A 22,217-nucleotide genomic window follows, 5' to 3' on the forward strand; every position below is an offset into this window, starting at 1 on the left:
TGTTCTTCACAAATAACAAGAATGAGTTGTGCATCATCCACCGCGAGCTGCTGTGGAAATACTTCTTGTCCACAGCAGGAGTGGCGCCAGCAGAGACAGAGATTAAACGGCTGAGTGTAAGAATGCCCCCTGTCTACATTCTCTGTGGTCAAGGATGGCTGCTGGCCCCCCTGTTGGTTTACTAAGTGGCCACAGGGGGACAGGATAGCCCAAGGTTCTTAATGGTTTTGAAGGGCTTCCCATTGAATTTAATGTGAAAAAGATGTTTAAGTGTGTGCTTTGAAAAACTAGTTAACCACTTTAAGAAAGGAGACAAAAATAAGTTCCTGAAACATGACAGAATCACAGTGACACAGAACTTATTCTCAAAGTAGTAACAATATGGAGCCAAATATAAGTAAGACTTGTAAATATGCTTACAACAAATTAAGGAAAATGGAAAATGTGGCACAATTATGACATATACATAATGTAATATATTAAAGTTTGACAGTATTTTGGAAAAATACAAGCAAGACTTTTATAGTGAATTTTATTTAATTGCAAAGGAGCTATGGAAATGCCTCTTTTTGCCTCTTCTGTCCACCCTCACCCCTGAGGGTTATAGGAGGTCTTCGCAAACCCTGAACTGTAGGTAAAAGATATGTTACCAGACTATGAGCCAGAGCAGTTAGGAAGTTCAGGACTTGTTCTCTGGCTCACTTCTCACTTCAGTGGTGTCTGATGTCTTCATTAGAAGGGTTAACATTTGAACGTTGATGTTCATGTTGGGGAATCTGTCCTTCCTTCAGATAGAAAGTAAATGACTTATTAATTTAATCAGTAGAAATGCCAGTACGTTTTAGTTTAGTCAGAGCTGCTTTTACTGAGAACCCTTGGAATATATATGTCAACAGAATCTTAGCTTATGAATTTGCACATTATTGCTCCCTGCTAAGGACGTTTACCTTTTCTTTGACTTTCTCCATGGCACATACAACCCCGTCCTTGATGGGGCCTCTGAGTTGAGGCAGTGAATGGAGTCAGAACCTGCAGGCCATAATGAGTTCACACTTGTTTGTTGATCTAAGGGATGGGCAGAGAAGAGGTGGGCAGTGGAGGGGCCTGCAAAGCAAGGGGCATGGAGGATCCAGGCAAACGAGGAGTGAGCGTGGGGTATGCACCCTGGAAAGGCTGCAGACACGTTGGGTAGCTTTTTCTTCATGTTAACGTTGGATTCATTTTTTCAGAGGGAAAGAGGATAAGAAGTGCATGTGTATCAGCCATAAAAACTGACACTTTCCAGTCTCCCTATGGCAGCTGCCTTTGTCATATGGGGCAGGGCCTGCTTTCTCCCTGGCCCTTCCCTCTGCTCTAATCCCAGCCCTCTTCCAGCCTTCATTGGTTCATGCCTCCTTGTAGCCTATGAGATGGAAGTCTTTCAGGTATTGTTAGGGAGAAGCTGTCCTAAGGACCAGCTCCAGCTGTCCTTGTCTGCTGCTCATTTCACAGACCTGCATGTAGGACGCTGGCCAACTCTAGAGTCCACTCTGGAAGGGGAGAGGACAGCAGGGGGAAAACCAGTGTGAATGTGCCCGGCCAGGTCACCTCCACATGGAGCACCTGTCCTCCTTGAGGGTGAGAGACACGTGCACAGAAGTTCACATGGGCACCGTTGCCATCGCTGAAATTACAGCCAAGTTTTGGGGAGAGACTTTAAATGGAAGAAAAGTAATCTTTATAGCCACCAACCTCTTCCTCCTGCATTATGTATCTGTAACTCAAGACTACAGATAAATGACCAGGTTATGACATTGTATGTCTTCATTTTCAAGCATAGACAGCTGGCATATGCTGAATCACACATTGATTTTTTTAAAAAAATATGTCAGTTCTTTTGCTTGAGCAGAATTAAATTTGAAATTTAAAAGTTTGCAGGGTCAGTTGTTCAGAATCACCACTCTGGGAAGTAGCATCTTTAAAAACAAATTATTCTGGCAATTTGATCCAGGGAGAAGGTTAACTTTTAAAAATAATTAGAAAAATAATTCTCAATATGTGTGTTTGTGTGTGTGTATGAAATTTTCCGAAACAGCTACACAAAATGCTCTCACAACTTTATGTGCTATTTTCTAAATGTAAACTTGGCTGAAAATACAAGAATACAACCAGTTATTTTACAGGGTTTTTATTAGATACATATTTTCTTCTAAGCAGTTTGTAACTTCCTATATATGTAAGAATGTCATACACATGTATATGTGTATATATACATATATATATGTTTATATGTATATACACAAAGATACCAGAATGTTTGAACTGATTCATAGGTGAGGGTCATGTGTTATATATGCACTCTCAGTAACCTTAAGGGCAAAAGAAAAGGTCCTTCCAGTCACTTCCCATTGATAGCCACAACCCTCAAGATTCCCATTTAAGAACTGCAGAAAAATCAGTAGTACCTCTTATTTTGACACCTTAATCTCCTGAGGGATTCTCACTCCTTTACATTTTCCCACCTAATCTTTACAACGATAGTCTTAGCTACCCCTGAATTCAAAACAATCTTAGGCATATACAAAATAACAGAAGTAGCAACTGCGAAAAATTTCAAATTCTCCCTTTGAAATGAATAAGTCTCTTAGTGTTTGGATATGCTTTGTTTGGAGATGGTGCCTGGAAGGTGTATCTAAAGCCTCCACACTCAGCCTGAAACACAGAGGTTAGTAAATTGCACGTTTTGTGGCTTATAAAGCTTGAGGCAGCCTGTTTCCAAATGAGTGTGTCCTTCTTCCCTTTGTCTATTGATAGTTAGATCCAGAAAACCGTAAATAGTGGTGCGCCTGAAACAGGCAGAAACAGTCATTCAGGCTTCCTGCAGCTCTTGGGGACCTCTTTACTCGGTGCTTATAAAGCTCTGGATTTTCATTAACTGTGTAATCAGTCCTCACCTAGATGTCATATCTGACCTAAAAGTGTTCCTGGACCTCAGGCTCGTGCGTTCGTAAATCTGGTGTTTCAGAGCCCCCTGGAGATGCCTCATGATTCGAGCCTGGATGGGACGGACAGCTCTGGGGGCAGGAGCAGTCAGTGACAGGCAGCCCAGGGTCTGTGTGCCTAGGGCTTTGGTCAGCTCACAGACCACCAACTTTATCTTCCACCAACTCCTGTTTTGACCTAAACCTCCTCCTCCTTCTTGGTGTCTCTTTCAGGGCATCTCTGATGCTCGTGTGGAATCTAGGGGTTCACTCTGACTGTTCTCTGCTCCTCACCGCCAAGCCAAATCCGCCCCAACTATTATTGCTGACTCTCATCCTAAATGCTGTGAGAATGCACCCCTCCTTCCCATCTCCTGCGCCTCGACCTAAGTGGAGCCTCCTCACTCGATCAGATTGTTTTGGTCTCCTTGCCCTGAATGCTCACCTTTCCAGGCCATCCTTTGGCTGTGGAATGAGCCTTCTGCAACACTGGCAAGGGCTCCCTGCTCTGCTCTTGGACTTTGATGAGCAGCGCTGTCCAGGTTCCTCATGCTCTCACCTCATCCTTCCTCCCCTGGGGCTCCCCCAACCAGAGCACATCTCCCCACAGCCAGTCTTTGCCAGTGCGGTGCCTGCAGCTCATCTTCCCTCTTCATCAACAGACCATCCACCTCCAATCCCTTCTCTGCGAAGAAGCCTTCCCAGCTCTCAGCAGGCCACAGGGCTCTCCCCTGGTGTGAATGTCTGTGGAACTTGTTAACCACACCTTGGAGGGGAGATCCCACATGGAAGTTGTCATTTCTTAACTGATCACGGGCATGTCTTTTCTCCCCATGGCAAGAGAAAGATATATTTTAAGCACATTTGCAACCTGGATGTTGCCCTACTCCGATAAGAAACTATACAGTACTTTCCTCAGTTCATTTTGTTATTCCCGTTCAGGTAACCGAACTCAGGAATTAGCAATTCTCTGAGGATTTTTTTTTTTTATATTGAACTTTTGCAGTGAAGGGAGAGTTTGCCAATAAATTGATGTATGTGGAGGGGAGGTGAGAAGGTTGCTATTTCATCACGTGTTTTGGTTTGGCTTTCTAGAACTGATGAGCTTGAAATATCTAATATACTTAGAGCTGATGCCAAATAAATGGATGAAACTTAAACCCTCTATGACAGTAACTTCCTCTTTAAAAGAACCGCTTTTGCCCCTAATCTGCATATAAAAACTGAGTCAGGTCACAAGCCAACAGAGATTTCCTGCTCCCCCGTGGATCGTGTGTAAATGGAGCTCGTTCTCTCTAGAGCGTCTCCCTGGAAGACTGGACAGCCTTTGCAGAAGCATCTGGCAACGTGCTTTCGGAAGAACTGTAAGAGATAGCTTCGGAACTTCTCCCCGACGAAGGCGTAGATGATGGGGTTGATGCAGCAGTGTGTCATCCCCAGGGTCTCTGTCACCTGCATGGCTTGGTCCAGCCTATTAGAGTCACTGCAGTTATTCAGGCCAAAGAATTCCTGGAAGGTGCTCAGAAGAAGGACGATGTTGTAGGGAGCCCAGAAGAGAAAGTAGACAATCATGACGGCAAAGATGAGCCTCACGGCCTTGTGCTTCTTCTTCTCGTTGCGACACCGAAGCAGGGTTTTTAGGATTCCCGAGTAGCAGACAATCATGACAAGCAGTGGCAGCACCAGGCCCAAGATGACTATCTTTAAAGTTTGGAGGTTCTTCCAGAAATGATACCGACTGGATGGAAAATGAGGGCTGCATGTATAACGAGAACCCTCTTTCTGGGATTTGGTAAAGATGATTCCTGGGAGAGAGGCAAACACAGCCACCACCCAGGTGACCCCACTTGTCACCACCCCAGAGGTGACTGTCCTGGCTTTCAAAGCAAACACAGCATGGACGATAGCCAGGTACCTATCAATTGTCAAGAAGATGATGAAGAAGATTCCAGAGAAAAAGCCAATGAAATAGAAGCCTGTGAAAAACTGGCACGTTATATCTCCAAAGACCCACTGGTCTGCAGCATAGTGAGCCCAGAATGGGATGGTGATGATGAAAAGCAGGTCAGAAACGGCCAAGTTGAGCAGGTAGATGTCAGTCATGCTTTTCAGCTTTTTGCAGTTGATCAGGGTGAGGACGACCAGAATGTTACCCACAAAACCAAAGATGAACACCAGCGAGTAGAGCGGGGGCAGGAGCTGGGCTGCAGTTTGTCTCACGTTGACTTTTTGACAGGGCTCTGACATCCCATAATCAATGTCGTAGAGGGGACTTGATGTTTGATAATCCATTTTGCTCGACTCTGTGAATAAAGAAGAGATCTTTTTTAAAGTCCTAGTATGTCCTTAACAGTCCGTCATGAATGCAAGCTATCTTAAACACCAGTAGATTTTAAAAGTTGATACATAGATTTCTACATTTAACTGAAGTCCCTTTTTTGGTCAAACAGTGAACTTCTGTAGTAAGGGATGTTTGTTGCCTGCTTCTCTGCTTACTAGATGGAGAGTATCATCTCACCAAATAAAATCTGATGTTGCGTAGCCATGTGGAGTGAATGAAGCTGTGATAATGTCCAGAAACCGGGTCAGGCACCGTCCAACACTGTCTTACAATCTATTCTGAAGCTGCCATTCCCAGGAGTTAGCTTACACACAGCATCATTACGAGCGTGCTGGTGGTAATGAACAGTTCCCCAGGGTGCTCTGCCTGCCAAACATTGTTCCAAGCTTCACTTCCATTCATTCAGTTAATCCTCAAGGTGACCCAGTGAGGCGGGTCAGGTTATTGTCCCCATTTTGCAAATAAGGGCCTCAGAGCACAGAGAGGTTGAGTAACTTCGCCAAAGACACACAGTGAGGAAGCAACTAGTTTTGAATGCAGGCAGCCTGTACTCTTATCCGTCGTGGTCCCCTATCTTTCACTCTTTGGTGAGAGAACTAAAAACAGGACTGTCAGCCTGGTGCCTCAGTGTAGTCAAAATGAAACAGGCTGATGCCTGAGTCCCCTGAGAAGGTCATAGGAACCAGCAGCCAGTTGTGAAATCCAGACTGCCATTCTCACATTTTCTCTGAAGTTTGTGTTTGTAGTTTCTGAGCTGCTATGGTTAAGAGCTCCCACACATACATAAGAAATGACCAAGTGGACAGTGTTTCATCTCCCATCATACATCCTGGGTTAGCTCAGTCCCTTCACAACCCACTGACTTGCCTGGTCTATTTAAGTTCCACTGCTTGATTGAGAGTTTTCCCTAATTAGTCCTTGTGAGTCTCAAACTCCTGGTACCTCAGATTAGGCAGCTGAGAGAAGCACACAGAAAATCTCACTTTTAAATTCTGAGCCAGAAAAAGAATCATACACTGAATATGCCGTGAAACTTCATTTGATATTTGAAACTTGTTATTAATTTGGACAATTTTCAGGCTTCCTTCTTTTCTTGGCCAAAAAAAAAAAGAAGACTTGGATGCAACTTCTGGCTAGGCGTCTGTTCAGAGGGCATCCTGATGAGGAGGTTTTAGTTCTCCTTACCAGAAGATCATCTCTGTCAAGGTTTTGGCCAATAATCATCATCTCTCTGAAAAATCTTTCTTATGAAAGGTGAGGGCTTTTAAAAATAATATTGCTCCCTTTAAAGTTTTTCATTCATAATCATGTTTTGTATCTTTGATGTTATCACAGTCTGAAACCATTCTGAAATCTAACTTTTTACTTAAAGATAATATTTTAAGATAGTTCAGCGAGCACCTGGTGTTTTTCTAATGTCTTCCATGGTTTCCTGCAAAGGCTTTTTACTCATCACACAAGCTGAGCTAAGTAATAGGCAAAGTGGCTGAGAGGTGACTTACCGAGAGAGATTCTCGCAGGGGGACAGATGTCTTAGTTCCTCTGACCAGTTGAGCTGTGCAAATCAAACATCCAGACAGCATAAAAGAAGGAAATGCACAGTTTCTTCTGAATTGGGGGCGGAGTTTTAATGAATAAGTGTGTGGCAGTGCAGAAAATCATCAGAGAACAGTCTTTTTTTCTAAAAAAAAGAAAAATTGAGCTTGAAATAGACTAGAAAATAGATAGCTGGTCTGAAAGCTTATTCATGGGCTTCCCTGATTACACAGTTTCTTTTTGGTTCTCAGTTCATCCAACCACACAGTCTGTTAGAAAACAGAAAGAATTGAAGGGAAAACAGAAAGAATTGAAGGGTAATAGAACTAGAAGAACATTCATGTCCATCTAGTCAAAAGCCCTCATTTTACTGAAAGAAACTGCTGGCCAAGAAGCAAATGATTAGGAGGACTTAAGACCGCAGGGCTTATCAACGGGGAGGCTCAACGGGTGAGAGATTCTGACCCCCTTGCCGTTTGTCTTCCGTGAAAGCCAGCTGAAACCAGCTTTGAAGTGAAGGGAACATCTCACCTTAACCCCGTGCTCCCCTTTATCTGCTCTCCCCTCACCCCCCTTGCCTGCCACGACTCACACACATATGCTCACCACCCAATACTGTTTTCCTCTGCAAACTAAAATAACTGGTTGCTTAAGGGTTTTTACTCTACCTTTACCTGTGAGCTAAACATGTTGCCCATCTTTCTCCAGATCAAGCATCTTGGGAGCATGTCATGAATTTTCACTCTCCCTATCCACTGTTTTGCAGCCCTCCAAGCCAGCAGGCATTTGTGAGTGCCTGTATTCTGCCAGGGATGTAGGCAGCAGAGTTCCTCACTCCAAGGATACAGTCTATCTGGAATTTCTGTGAGAATTTTTCAACACAAAACAGGCAACAAATGGCAGAAGAATAGGGTCAAGTTCAAGATTTGATTTCAATATTATATGCAGTCACCCCAGGCTTCCTTGGTGGTTGGTTACTTATCTATGAATCTTAATTGTAGACCACAAAACCAAGAACATAGTGGAGAGCCAGCGCCACAGAATAAGAAGCACTGGCTTGTGATCTGAGGAGACCCCAAACCTGTGGAAGTGGCCTCTACAGTCAGGTTGCCTGAGCTCGAAGCCTCGCCCTACCCTCAGCTTTCTCATCTGTGGAGTGGGCTGAATAATGGTAGTTGCTTCATGGGTTTGTTGGGAGGATTACATGAGGCATCCATGTCCAGAATTTAGCACATAGTATACACTCAATAAACATCAGACTCTTAGTTACTCATTCAGTGATCCTTTCTTAGAGAGATTTATTATATAAAATTCTAAAAAAATTTGTTCCCTGTGGGGTCCTTGTCTAGAGCATATTAGTATCAGCAAAATAGAAGCTGAAAGGGAGAAGCTAACCGCTGGTGCCATTAGGGATATGACTGCTGGGAAAAGCCAGAAAAGCACAGAAGGACCCAGCAGCTGGTAATCACAACCAGGACAGTGAGTTACGAAGAAGATGTTCAAGTTCATACAAGAGGCAGCAGTTGAGAACTGGACTCTAGTCATGAGGCTGGACTTAACACCCAGCTTCACTCTTTACTACTTGATCTGTACAAGTTACTGAAACTCTCCAGACCTTAGTTTTCTTACCTGTAAAATGGGGGGGAAAAAAGCCCCAAACACAAACCTACTCGACAGATCTGTGGTTGAGATCAAATGACAGAACGAGTTGTAGAGTCTTTTGTAGGTACCGGCTCTCTGTGGGCTAGTTAAGCAGCGACGTACAAAGTATGCTTGAGAAAGCGTTCACAAAATGTGTAGCAAATAAATTAATACAGAATTTCACAGGAAATGGGGAATATAGTTTTGGCTGGTTGAAGAGAAGCCTTATGTTCAGTGGTAATACACTGGGTAGAACTCTCAGATGCTGCCAGACAAATGTTGCTTTTCTGTGTGTGGCATTGGTTGCTTTGTATTTTATTGATACTTCGCCATGTGGAGCTGGGGCTTTGCCCTGTGTTCTGTGGGTCTTGTCATCTGGGTGGCTGTGGAGTTGAGGGCACACTCACCCCCAGAGGGCAGCGTGGAGTAGTAGAGCAGGCTCGAAGTTGCCCATACTGGGCTGCTGGCTCGGTGTGTGCCCTTGGCCAGATACTTCCCCTCTCTGAGCTTCTGTTTCCCCATTCTGTGAAATGATGTGCTAGACTTGGGGTCCCCAAGGGACCTCTCCCCCTAAATACAAAATGACTCCATGGCCAAGTTGGTTTGGAAAATACCACATTTGGGCAATACAGGGTGAGGATTCACAGGCTGAAACAAGGAAGCACAGCTTAGCAGGGTGCGTGACCCCCTTTTAGGGGGACATTCAGGTCACCTCTTGGGGTAGGGGTTCATCCCAGGGATGCACAAGGAAGGGAGGACCCATGGGAACGTCTCTCTCTACGTTCGGCTCTCTGCATAACATGATATGTGGGACTTTTCCTGTTGTCCCGTGTTGTCCCATAGCAACAGTAAACCAGCAGTGTATCATGCTGTGCCTTAGTTTTGCCATCTCCGCTTCTTTTTTTACCTTGGCCCTCCCAGTTTCCCAGTTTGCAGGGCTCTGGTTCTGTTATGTATGGCCTTCAGACTCTCCATGAGAAATGATCTTTTGACTGGTTTGCTGCTCTGGACTTGATGCCCAGCCCTCCTTGTGGGGTGCTGGCCAGGCTTCCAGTAGCTGCTCCACTTTGAGTCATTACACCCGAGTTCCGAGGGCTGCTTCTCTCTCTGGACTCAGAGCTTCATCCACAAGATGGGGAGGACATTGAATTTCTTCCTTGGGTTCAAAGGGCCAACTGCATGAGCTCAATGAGCTGAAACCCTGACACACAGCAGCTCACACGAACAGACAGGGGCTCACGCTGACTCTAGGTCAATGTCAACAGTGAGACAGACTGAAAAAATAGCAAGTGAATCTTTTCGTTTTTAAAACAGGTGTCTAACTCTAAAACCAACACGTGCTTATTGTGTCAAGTTAGGAAAAACAGAAAAATAGAAAGTACGGAAAAAATTAGACATTCTTACAATCTCAAAACAGTCCCTCTTAACACATGATGTGTTTTAATCCACACCTTTTCCCATGCATACTTTCTGATTAATTGTTCTCACACACATTCCAGTTCTTTATGCTGCTTTTTTTTTGCTAAAGATTACAGTATAGGCATGTCCTTATGTTATTAAAAATTCTTTATAAATGCAGCTCTTTAATTATTATTTTTATTGAGGTATAACTTACGTGCAGCAGAGCGCACTAGACCCAGGTGTACATCTTGGTGAAGTTTTGATACGCATACACCCTGTAGCCAGATGATAGGGAGTAGCCTTGTCACCCCAGAAAGTGCCCTTGTACCCCACCCAGCGGCAGGGGCCACTCTGACTTCTGTGCATGGATTAGATGTGCCTCTTCTTTAACTTCATATAAATGGCATCACAGACTCTGTCCTCTTTCTGGTTTCTTTCGTTCAACAGAATGCCGTAACTATATGTGACAGAGCTCTGTTAATAGGCGGTTGAGCCCTTTCCCTGGTTCACCCACATGGACAGCATGTTTTGAGTGTTGCTGTCAGTGCTCTGGTATCTCCACCAAGGAGGAAGCTCCCAGTGTCCCCAAAGCCCCCTTCACCAGGAGAGCCAGAGAATCCCCACGGTCCTTGAAGAAGTAGGAAGAATCCCTCCCCCCCTCCAACCAGTGTTACATTTTGCACTCATGTGCCTCAGCAGTGATGCTGGGGTCTCATGACTTCCAGTGTCCCTTCACCTTCTACCCCAGACACCCTTTGTGGCAAGCGGGGCTGAGAGGCCACCATGCTGTTCTCTCCACTCCCACTGTGTCTGTTCGCTAGACCCTTCCCAGTATGACCCCTTTTCCCAGACCATGCACCACGTCCCCCTCACCCTGTGCAAATCATCAAACCAAGTAGACACTTACAGGCTGTCCACCTCATCGCTTTATTAGATAATGTCCAGACCTGGTGGAAACCCCTTAACTCTGCTGGGAAGTCTGCTGTATGCATTTTGGGTATTTCTTTCAGATCACTACCCAGACATGGCGCTGATGTAACCTTATGTGCGGTAACAGAAGTCTAAGGTGCTGATTAAGGTGTATACTAGACCCTCTGTGGTCTTCAGTGGGTCAGGTCATACCTGCAGCTATGTGTTCGGCTCTCTACATAACATGATATGTGGGACTTTTCCTGTTGTCCCAGAGCTGGCAACTATGTATGGCCTGAGGCTGAGGGCAAAGAGGTGTTGAGTACCCGGAAGTTCTACAAAAAAACCACTGACACCTAGGATCACACACCTCCCCCAGGCCTTACTAAGAGTAACAGAATCAGCCCTGTGCCCCTAGTCACCATGACAACCCTTCTCACTCCATCCTGTGTAAGGAGACAAGTTTGGGCAGGAAAGGGTTATAGAAGTGGGTGGGGTTGATGGGAAGGAGGGTGGGGTTCCTCTCCCCAAAGCCAGAGGAGGGGCCTCTGAAAGAACCATGTGAGGAATGGGGGCTTGCGGGAAGGGGAGGCCAGTGCCTCATTCCTGGGTGGGGCATCCACTGGGCAGCAAACCAGCTGAGCAGGGAAGAGGAGATTGGAGACAGGTGATGGTGGAGATGGTGTGGCCGTGAGGCAGCAAGGATATCCCAAGGATGTCAAGTTATAAACATGGTGCTAGACAGGTGGCGTCTGGAGAAATTTCCAATCTCAGTCACTCACCACACCCAGGGCCAGCCTTCCCCTGAATTCATGGGCTGCCTCGTAGAGGTCAGCTCACCAGCCCAGGCACCTCTTCGCTCGTGTTGAGTTTCTTCTTGGCAGCCCTTGGTGGCCTTTGCTGCTGGCTAATCTCACCTGAGGCCATTTCAGTTTGTCAGGGAAATTTTTTTTTTAAATTTTATTTATTTATTTATTTTTGGCTGTGTTGGGTCTTCGTTTCTGTGCGTGGGCTTTCTCTAGTTGCGGTGAGCGGGGGCCACTCTTCATTGCGGTGCGTGGGCCTCTCACTGCCGTGACCTCTCTTCTTGTGGAGCACAAGCTCCAGACGCGCAGGCTCAGTAGTTGTGGCTCACAGGCCTAGTTGCTCCGCGGCATGTGGGATCTTCCCAGACCAGGGCTCGAACCCATGTCCCCTGCATTGGCAGGCAGATTCCCAACCACTGTGCCACCAGGGAAGCCCCATCAGGGAAATTAAAAAAAATTTTTTTTAAATATTTATTTGGTTGCATCAGGTCTTAGTTGCAGCAGGCGGGCTCCTTAGTTGCAGCTCAAGGGCTCCTTAGTTGTGGCTTGTGGGCTCCTTAGTTGGGCATGCAAACTCTTAGTTGTGGCATGCATGTGGGATCTAGTCCCCGGACCAGGGATCGAACCCAGGCCCCCTGCCTTGGGAGAGCGGAGTCTTAACCACTGTGCCACCAGGGAATTCCCAGGGAAATTTTAATAATGAGAAAAAGTGAAAGTGGAAAGATAGGGTCTTGATGGCTTACTCCCAGGAGGCTGCAGGGCCTCTCTGAAAAAGTGCTCCAACAGCCCCAGTTGCCACAGATCGAAGAGGTTGGTATGGGGTGGACTGTGTCAAGCCCCAGCTCCACCAAAAGTCTTAAGATACCCATCGCCTGGAATGATCATCTTTCCTGACATTTGCTTAACTCAGCCCACTTCGAACATTCTCCCTAGAATAAAGGAGACTTGAGGTTTCTTCCACTTCTAGATATGGAGATAGTTGGCAACTTTCAAGTGGCAGTTTCTTTGGTGGCAATAAAATCCTACTGTAGCTATTATAACTGTGATGCAGGACTGTCACCGGGTTAGTCACCTTCTCCTCGGGGCTGTCAACAAACTACACGTGCACCTCTGTTTCTGTGCTTTGCACAGTGCATTGTGATTATTAATACTCTGTTCTCCCCCGCGCCTCCCCATCAGCCATCCCTGGACTAGGAAGTCTAAGAGCATGGGAATAACATATCCGTCGTTATGAACCCGCACCAGTCTGGCACACGGTAGATCCTCAGGTGTGCTTGTCACAGTGAATCTCATGATGGAAAAACAAATAGACACTTTTCCAAATTTTACCTCTGAGGGCACCAGCTGCCTTACGCATCTGTTACCTTTTCTGCTTCTTAGCAGGCAACCCCCATGAGTCAGGGGCGTACCACAAAGACAGTCTGTCGTACTACAGCATAACAAAGCAGGCAGTTTAAAGACTTTTATTGTGGTAGGAATACAGTATGAGATTTACCCTTTTAACAGATCTTTAAGTGTACAATACAGTATTGTAGGCACACTGTTGTAAAACAGATATTTAGAACTTACTCATCCTGTATAACTGAAATTCTATGCATGTTGATAAATGGATAAAGAAAATATGGTTAATACATCTAAGGAATCTTATTTCACCTTAAGAAAGAGAGAAATCCTGCAATATGCAACAACATGGATGTACCTGGAGGACAGGATGCCAAGTGAAATAAGTCAATCACAGAAAGATAAGAACTGCATAATTCCACTTATATGAGGAATCTAAAATCATCATACTCATAGATGGAAAGAATAGGATGGTGGTTGTCAGTTTTGGGAGAAGAAGGACAGGGTAGTTGGCAATCAGACAGTTTTTCTTTTAAAACAATATAGTTAAGAGTATTGATTCATTTTCCAAGTCATAGTTTTTTTTGTTTTTTTTTTTTGCAGTACGCGGGCCTCTCACTGCTGTGGCCTCTCCCGTTGCGGAGCACAGGCTCCGGACGCGCAGGCCCAGCGGCCATGGCTCACGGGCCCAGCCGCTCCGCGGCATGCGGGATACCCCTGGACCGGGGCATGAACCCGCGTCCCCTGCATTGGCAGGCAGGCCCCCAGCCACTGCGCCACCAGGGAAGCCCCAAGTCATAGTTTTTTAAAACAATATTTATGTTTCATCATCATCAAAACAAAATTTAATGCATTCATTAGGATAATATAAATATCTGCAGGTGAAGCACCGCCCCCCTCCCTTGCAACACACACACATCTTTCTGAAACCTTCTTTAGCCATGAGGCAAGAAAGTAAAACCATAGTAACTTCCAGCTCCCCAGTTGCCAGGTTCCAGGAGCCTTGTGTTTCTTGCCTGCATCAGATAGGAAATGCACTAACATATATTTGTATTCTTAGCTCAGCCAAGATGAAAATCTCTGCTTATTTAAGTGAGCTTCTCCAATTCCTCTCCTTTACAAATAGGATTTAAAAGCTTTGATTAGGAGTCAGCTTGAATTAGAAGTTCCCACCGGCCAAAGAGGGGACCATTTGAGCATCAATAAGGACACTGGCAAGGCGTGAAGCATTCAAATAGGATTAAATCCACGACTTCCTAGACTTCCTAACAAGGCAAAAGAGATTTTTGGTAGCAAGTCAGAGAGAATAAAGACAGTTGAGATGACAGTTGTGGAGTGTGTGCTGTGATCCGACTGAGATTATTTAGATGCTACATCACCGTAAGCTAGTAAATCCACAGATCAGAGACCTCCAACTCCCTAATCAACATTTATTTATGAACCGGTGGTCTCCCAAACATACCACGTGCTCCACCAACACCAGAATTGTCTCTATGACTAATACAGTATTTTTAGGCATGGCAGAATAGTAACTCTTAAAGTGGTACTTTACCACAATTGCAAGTTGCAGTTTTCAGCTTTAATTTTTACTTTACATTGAAAAAAGTGTGTGTGTGTGTATATCTGAACTCTTTGCCTGTATGCAAAAATGAGGTGCTAGAAGGTAATTTGGAAGACATTTTTTTCCACCCTATCTAGCGTCTTCCTCATCTAGGCCTGCCCTGCCTGGTAATAGACCCTGAGGTTACAGGCCGATGTTTGATTTTCAAGACAGGCCCCTTCTCTGCTCTGAGCACATACCCCAGTATCCTCACCAATTGTCTTCCCTCTCCACGGCCCAACAGGGGGTTCTTGTTGCACAGTTTCCTTCACATTCTCCCCAAAGCTGCTCTCCTGGACCGCTACAAACCGGCTTTTGGAGTAGGGTAATCCTCCAGGCAGAGTTATGTGATAAAGGCTGCAGGGGGACAGGTGGGCAGCGGCAACAGGAAAGCAGGAAGAGCCACAAGGAAACAGACACCATCAGATCCAGAGACATGAGGCCTATTAAGTGTTCTAACGCATCCTTCCTGGCTTCTGCTCTTAGCTGATTCTGGAAACATTCCTGCACATCCTGCTGCGAGCTTACCCCTCCACTCCTGATGGAGGAACTCACTAGTGCCTACCCCTTTCTCATAATCACGACCTCCAACGCTCCCGTTTCCAAGCGAGGGCTTTTATTTTTTCATCTCATTAAAGATTATGCATATTTTTATAAACACTTTAGTAAATATTAAAGATTTATTTATTCATTTTATATTTTATTATTGCTGCGTTGGGTCTTTGTTGCTGCACACGGGCCTTCTATAGTTGCGGTGAGCAGGGGCTACTCTTCGTTGCAGTGTGTGGACTTCACATCACGGTGGCTTCTCCTGTTGCAGAGCGTGGGCTCTAGGTGCGCGGGCTTCAGTAGTTGTGGCTCGCGGGCTCTAGAGCGCAGGCTCAGTAGTTGTGGCACACGGGCTTAGTTGCTCCGCGGCATGTGGAATCTTCCCGGACCAGGGCTTGAACCCCGTGTCCCCTGCATTGGCAGGCGGATTCTTAACCACTGTGCCACCAGGGAAGTCCTTTAGTAAATTTTTGTATAGGGGAATGAGGCCTAAGAAGCACATGAACAATGGGGCAAGATACTGAATAGATTTCAAATGTAGGGTGCGTGGTTGTCATAGCTAAACCATAATAAAGCAGAAATGTGTCATGCATTTAGCAGAAGGGGGATCATGGACCCAACCAAAGCTTCTAGAAAGTTCTTACAGTTCCTAAGCTCTCCATGAGCTGGGGAAGCCGCCAAAGTTAAATACAGTAGGAGATGGTGCTAAGGGAGAGTAAAGCCCTTACCTGCATCCTCGTCCAGGCTCAGCCTTGTTGACACTTCCTCCTCCTCCTCCTTGGTCCTGACCCCACTCCCCCTTGTTCCATTCACCTGTGCCTGTCTCGTTCTCTTCCCCACCTCCAGCTGATTAAAGAGATTGATAGAATCAGAGAGTGAGCAAAGTGGTGACGAGGGGGGAAAGAGCAAAAGCACAAGGCAAAGTGACATTTTCCAGGAACTGCGATGAGCTCGTTGGAGAGTCCAGGTCTCTGCCCACAGTTGTTCTGGAATATTCCCTGAGCACATGTTGGCTCTACAAGGAATGACACAAGTCTGTCTTGGTTCACACAACCCTGAGGTTCCTGGACACTTGCTTTAGAGACTTAGAGTCCTCTATTCTTCAACAAACTGTGGAGGCTTATCATCGTATATAGATTTCTGTCTCCCTTTGAAAATAACAAGTGAACTGCTACTCCTCTACAAAACAGCCGAGACTTCCTGCTCCCCAGTGGAAGGGGTATATGTTGAACTCACTCGATCTCCTGTCTCCCCGTAGAAAACTGGGCATTGTTTGCAGAGGTGTTTGGCAATGTGCTTTCGGAAAAACACAGAGAGATACCTTCTGAACTTCTCCCCGACGAAGGCATAGATGATGGGGTTGATGCAGCAGTGCATCAGCCCCAGGGTCTCGGTCACCTGCATTGCTTGGTCCAGCTGACTGCTGTTCTTACAGTTACTCAGGCCAAAGAATACCTGGAAGGTGCTTAGGAGAAGGACGATGTTGTAGGGAGCCCAGAAGAGAAAGTAGACAATCATGATCACGAAGATGAGCCTCACAGCCTTGTGCTTCTTCTTCTCGTTGCGACACCGAAGCAGGGTTTTTAGGATTCCCGAGTAGCAGACGATCATGACAAGCAGTGGCAGCACCAGGCCCAAGACACTTCTCATTATTGTATGGAAATTCTTCCATACTAGTGGAAAATAAGGGGCACAGGCATAACCAGAATGTTCTTCTTGGGATTTGATAAAGATGATTCCTGGGAGAGAGGCAAACACAGCCACCACCCAGGTGACCCCGCTTGTCACCACCCCAAAGGTGACCGTCCTGGCTTTTAAAGCAAACACAGCATGAACAATAGCCAGGTACCTATCGATTGTCAAGAGGATGATGAAGAAGATTCCACCAAAATAACCAATGTGATACAGCCCTGTGAAAAATTTACACATCACGTTCCCAAAGACCCACTGGTCTGCAGCATAGTGAGCCCAGAACGGGATGGTGAGGAGGAACAGCAGGTCAGAGACAGCCAAGTTGAGCAGGTAGATGTCAGTCATGCTTTTCAGCTTTTTGCAGTTGATTAGGATGAGGACGACCAGCAAGTTGCCCACAAAACCAAAGATGAACACCAGCGAGTAGAGCGGGGGTAGGAGCCGGGCTTCAATTTGTCCCACAGTGGTCTTTTGGCAGGGCTCACTGTAATCATAGTCATAACTGGTGGTGGGTTCTTCATCGTTCCCCTTGATATTCGTTGTAAACAGAGAATGAGATGTGGAAAGCACATCGTGGCTGAACTGGGGAAACGTATCATTGCCATCCATCTTCCTTTGTCCTGTAAACAAGAGGACTAGATGATGACACACAACACAACGGCTGCGATCCCCAATCTTACCAAGGTCCCTGCTCCACTTAAGCAACGTCCTAGGCTTTGTCTTTGCTTCACAGCCATCTCCTTGAAACGTGTGTGCTAGTTCATCACTTCCCCTTATTCCTGGTTGCAGACACCAGTCATCTCCTCACAGCCATTTCCCAACACCCTTGGCCTTCCCAGAGAGCCTGACTCTCGTGATAAGGCTGACCATATTGGACACTTGCTTTCTCTAGCTCCTCTGCAGTGGTACAAGGCCTGTGACCCATTCCTGGATGATAGTATTTAAGGGGACTCCGCTGGGGGCTTCTGGGGATGCTCATAATGAGCCACTATGATTTGCATTTTCTGTTACCTGCCACCCAGAGTGTTCTGATATCTCTCTCAACTTTCTGTCTCCATCAGAAAACTTCTCTTGCCAGGGTTGCAATGACAACCCAATTTTTAAACACGCTGGCTTTCAGTTTCTTTTTCATCAAGCATTTGATCCTTCTGCTCACTTCTTCCATTTAAAACTTTTGGCTTGGGAATTCCCTGGCTGTCCAGTGGTTAGGACTCCATGCTTTCACTGTTGAGGGCGTGGGTTCGATCCCTGGTCAGGGAACTAGGATCAAAATATCTTGATATTACAGTGAATATCAAGGCCCCCCCCAAAAAAAGTTAAAAAACAAACTCACAAAAAAACTTTTGGCTTCCAGGAGAAAAAGTGGCTCACCACTTCTTTTTCATTTTCTTTGTTGGTGTCTCTTTCCTCTGACCACACTGTAAGAGTCCCAGGCACCACCCTTGGCTCCCACTTCTTTACCATTTACCTCTTTACCCTTGCTCCAAAGTTCTTCCTGAATTGTGTTGTCTAATCTCAAGGTTCTAAGTTTCCTGTAGGCTAATGCTTCCCAAAGCTCTGCCTTCCAGTCCCACCTCAGAGTTGAATTTTCCATTGCCGACTGCATATCTCCCCATGGATTTATTCATTTAACCAATATTTATTGAGCACCTGCCAGGAGCCATACTCTATTTTAGGCACTGGAGATACAGCAGAGAGCAAAGTGGGTATCATACAGCCACCTCAAATTCAGCCCACCCCAAACTGAACGCCCCTGGAAAGTTGCTTCAACTCGTAGATTCCTTATCTTGGCTATTGTCATTTACTCCATTACTTAAGAAGTAAGATTTGACATTGTCCTGGGTCCCCTCTTCTTCAGAAGATTAGGAGCCAGGGCTTTGGAGCCAAAAAGACCTAGATTTGACTCCTGCTTCCAAACTACAGTTGTGTAATTCGGGGCTAATTACTTCTTGAACTATCAGCTTCTTCATGTATAAAATAATAACTAAGCTGAGTTGCTATGGAAACAAAGACGAAGTGCAGCATCTGATACAGAGAAATGCTTTGTATTATTGCAACTAAGTCTTATGAATTCTCCCTCGTAAACACCTCTGAGTCCTCCCCTCTGCATCTCTTTCAACTGCCACTCTCTTGCCTCCTATACTTCTCACTTGTGGCTTTGCTGAGCTTTTTCATTTGTTCATGCCTTATTCTTAGCCATGCTCCCATTCAGTCTGTCTTCTCTGAAGCTGAAATTGGATCATGCACTTCTCAGTTTAAAACTGGAGTAGCCCCACGATTTGTATGTGACGGGGCCTCAAAGGCAATGCCCAGACTACTCATCATGGCTTTTCTAAGCTCACTTCTTCTCAGCTTCATCTCTAATGACTTCTCAAATCCCAGATCCTGTGCTCCAGCCATACCCATCTTTTTTCCATTTCCCCCAGACTCATCATTTCCTTCAGGCTTTAGTGGTTGTGCACATGCTTGCCCCTCTGCTTAAAATGGCTAGTGAGCTCCTATTCATCCTGCAATACATCCTGCTCAAATTCCCGTTCTCCGTGAAGCCCAACCCACCTCCTCTGTCAAATCATTCTTATCTCATAACGTTGTGTGTGCCTCTAAATAAGCACATTATCTTCTACACATTGTGTGCTGCTTGAGAGCAAGGACTAGGTCATGTTTCTGTCTTCAGCTCTTATGATGGCACCTGGCTAAAGGAGGCACCAATAAATGTTCATGGACAAAATACACAAAACTCGTAATAAGTGTGACAACTAACATCATTAGAATTGGTTCTCAAGAATATTCATTTTTTCCTGGCAATGACTGTGACTTTGTTTTTATCTGTGTATACACCTTATTCTTCAGTTTCTCTTGTGATTGATACATTTCACAGATTTTGAATTTCACAGCACTGAACTAGATTCTTTAAATCAGCAGCAACTAAATAATACCTCTCATCAAACTCGGGGAAAAAAATGTATCCACCTAAAGAATTAAAACTATAGTAATTAATTGAGTGTTCCTTAAGCTCCCAGTGCTATGCTAAATACTTTGCGTACATTAATTAATTTAATCCTTGCAACTGTTTTGTGAGATCAGTATACATTTTACAAGTGAAGAAATAGAAGCATGGGTGGATTAAATGATTTTTCCCAAACTCACAAAGCAAGTAATGGCCGAGCTGGAATTTGAACCTTGGACTATACAATTTCAAAGGCCCTCAGGGGTTTTCATCTTCAGGCTCTGAGAGCAGAGATGGATGTAGAAGAACAAGTAACAGATTTTCTAGTTATTCTTCCATGCCTTGAACAGAACTTCTTTGGCATTTTAGCCTTAAAATCCACACACTTTCCCATACAAGCGTGCCCCACCCATACATACACAAGCACACACACACACACACACACACACACGCACACACACCCTCAGAGACATTTCTGCCAGAAGGTGAGCTCCATGAGGGCAGAGAGATTTGTTTTGCAATGAGCTATCTTGGTGCCCTAGAACCCAGGCTAGCACATAGAAGCTGCTAAATAAATATCAATTGAAAAAGTGAATAACAGCGAACTAGCAGGCTACAAGCTTCTGAGAAACAAAGGGCTACCCTGTGGACTAGACTCCCAGGTAATCCAGTGGGAGATCTTATAAAGACTAAAATATTGGAGATCCTTGCACACAGCCTTTTAGCTGCAGCAGGCCCTCTGGGCTGTTCTATAGGTTAGTCTCCTCATCTGTACAGGAAAGTGTGGACTGGATCAGTGACTCTGAAATGCTGGCTTTAAGTATCATACAGGAAGCCTGTCAGTCACAAATATACAGCCCAGACCCTCACTCTGGTGATTCAGATTGTGGGTGAACTGCCCCAGCCACATCCACCATGTGTTTCCTATGCTTTGCTCTTCACCTGCCCTGGCCTCTCAAGTGCCAGCCACCTTCTCCTTTTTATTCCCTATTCCCATGTCACCCCAGTACACCTAGCTCCTACCACAGCCGACATGTAGCAAGGGAGCTGAAGGGTACTGGTTAATGTTTCACTTTCAACTGTCAAGACACATCATCCAGAACTGATTAAAAGCTGCCTCCCAGAAAAGTGAATCCCTCACTTCAGCCTCTGAATTGAGGCAGGAGGTGGATTTTGATGCAGGGCCTGGACTATCATGTATATGGACTGGAGGGAGGAAAATCTGAGGTAGAAAGCTCCAGCTCTTCACAGTCCTTGGCGGCTGGGAGGGGCAGAGTGAGAGGAGCAGTAGTTGAGAAACCTGATTGTCCTACTTTCTTAATTGTCTTCCTTTAGCCCACTCTGTCCTACCGCCTGAGCCCTGAGGGGGGTCTCCACTTTGCATTTCCTCACTGCCATTGGAGTCTCTCTGACATTCCTGGTACCGATGCTGCCCTCCACCCATTTCTCCTTTCTTGATCATCTCCCAAGTTCCTGGGCTGTGGAGACCCCCAGGGTGCTCCCAGTCCCTGCATCTCTAGCACTGAGGTGCTTCGAGCCTTTGGTTCAGAAAGTGATAGAAAAAACACCCCCAGCTCACCGGTAGATGGCTTCTTCCAAGTGGCACTGGTGTGTCAGGCTTCTCAGCAACTGAACCAAACAGATCTGGAGGTAGAAACTTGGTGTGCAGAAGTAGGAAATAAAGTTTCCTGCAGAAAGAGAAGGCGGAGATACAAGGGCAAGTAATGGTAAAGATTTGAAAAAAAGAATGATACAGTTCTTCTTTTCCAGCCAGGAACATTGTATACTAGGTTGAAGTCTCCAGAGTAGAATTAATTTTGAAATCTTGCTTATGCAACCTTGAGGGTAAGTTAGGCACACCCTGTGTCTGCTTCTGGGTCTAACAGCTCTGGGCTTCTTTATCTTGTGGGTCTCTATATCTGGAAATCTTCCCCTCTCTTCTGCCAGTAATAATTTGCATGAAACGAGCACATCAGAATTTCATTTCCCAAGAAGATGAATGCTAATGGGGGCTGTTGGTGATGGTGGAGGAAATATAATTACGTTTTGTGTGACCATATGCACAGATTTCAGTGGCATCAAGGATTTGGGACTTCGTTAGAAATGTTATTTAGATACAGCTTCTTAATGAGAAGGGAAGGCTAAGTGGTCTCTTGTGTCAGAGATGTCCTTAGTAAAAAGGTGCTTAGCTGTTATAGGTTCCACTCCTCAGAAAGAAGTTTTGCTAAAAGAAAACACTAAAAGAGAAGCAAATTGTCACATACAAGGGATTCTCAATAAGATAAATGTTTTTCCTATAGCTGGCAAAACTATCCTTCAAGAGTGAGGGAGAAATTAGGACATTCCCAGATAAAAGAGTTTTTGTATGTTATTGAAGTTAAGCTATATATTTAAATTAAAACTTTGGGAGGTTAAATGTGACCCGCATTGTACCCACAAAGAAAATAGCTATAGAACATATACAAAAGAAAATAAAAAACGATATAAACATTCC

The 22,217-nt window shown here is 45.2% G+C and overlaps 2 protein-coding genes across 2 annotated transcripts; both read right to left on the reverse strand.

Moving 5' to 3' along the window:
• Window positions 1-2,186: 2,186 nt before the first annotated feature.
• CCR5 (C-C motif chemokine receptor 5) lies at window positions 2,187-6,857 on the reverse strand. Its single transcript, XM_060164040.1, has 2 exons — window positions 6,804-6,857; window positions 2,187-5,263 (listed from the first exon to the last, which is right to left on the reverse strand). The coding sequence occupies exon 2, from the start codon at window positions 5,250-5,252 to the stop codon at window positions 4,194-4,196; it is 1,059 nt and encodes a 352-aa protein (XP_060020023.1). The 5' UTR covers window positions 5,253-5,263; window positions 6,804-6,857; the 3' UTR covers window positions 2,187-4,193.
• Window positions 6,858-16,263: 9,406 nt separating this feature from the next.
• On the reverse strand, window positions 16,264-21,353 carry CCR2 (C-C motif chemokine receptor 2). The gene is made up of 2 exons (XM_060164041.1): window positions 21,303-21,353; window positions 16,264-17,396 (listed from the first exon to the last, which is right to left on the reverse strand). The coding sequence occupies exon 2, from the start codon at window positions 17,383-17,385 to the stop codon at window positions 16,264-16,266; it is 1,122 nt and encodes a 373-aa protein (XP_060020024.1). The 5' UTR covers window positions 17,386-17,396; window positions 21,303-21,353.
• Between the last annotated feature and the right edge of the window lie 864 nt (window positions 21,354-22,217).

Source organism: Lagenorhynchus albirostris, chromosome 10, assembly GCF_949774975.1.
Source record: "Lagenorhynchus albirostris chromosome 10, mLagAlb1.1, whole genome shotgun sequence".
Lineage (NCBI taxonomy): Eukaryota > Metazoa > Chordata > Mammalia > Artiodactyla > Delphinidae > Lagenorhynchus > Lagenorhynchus albirostris.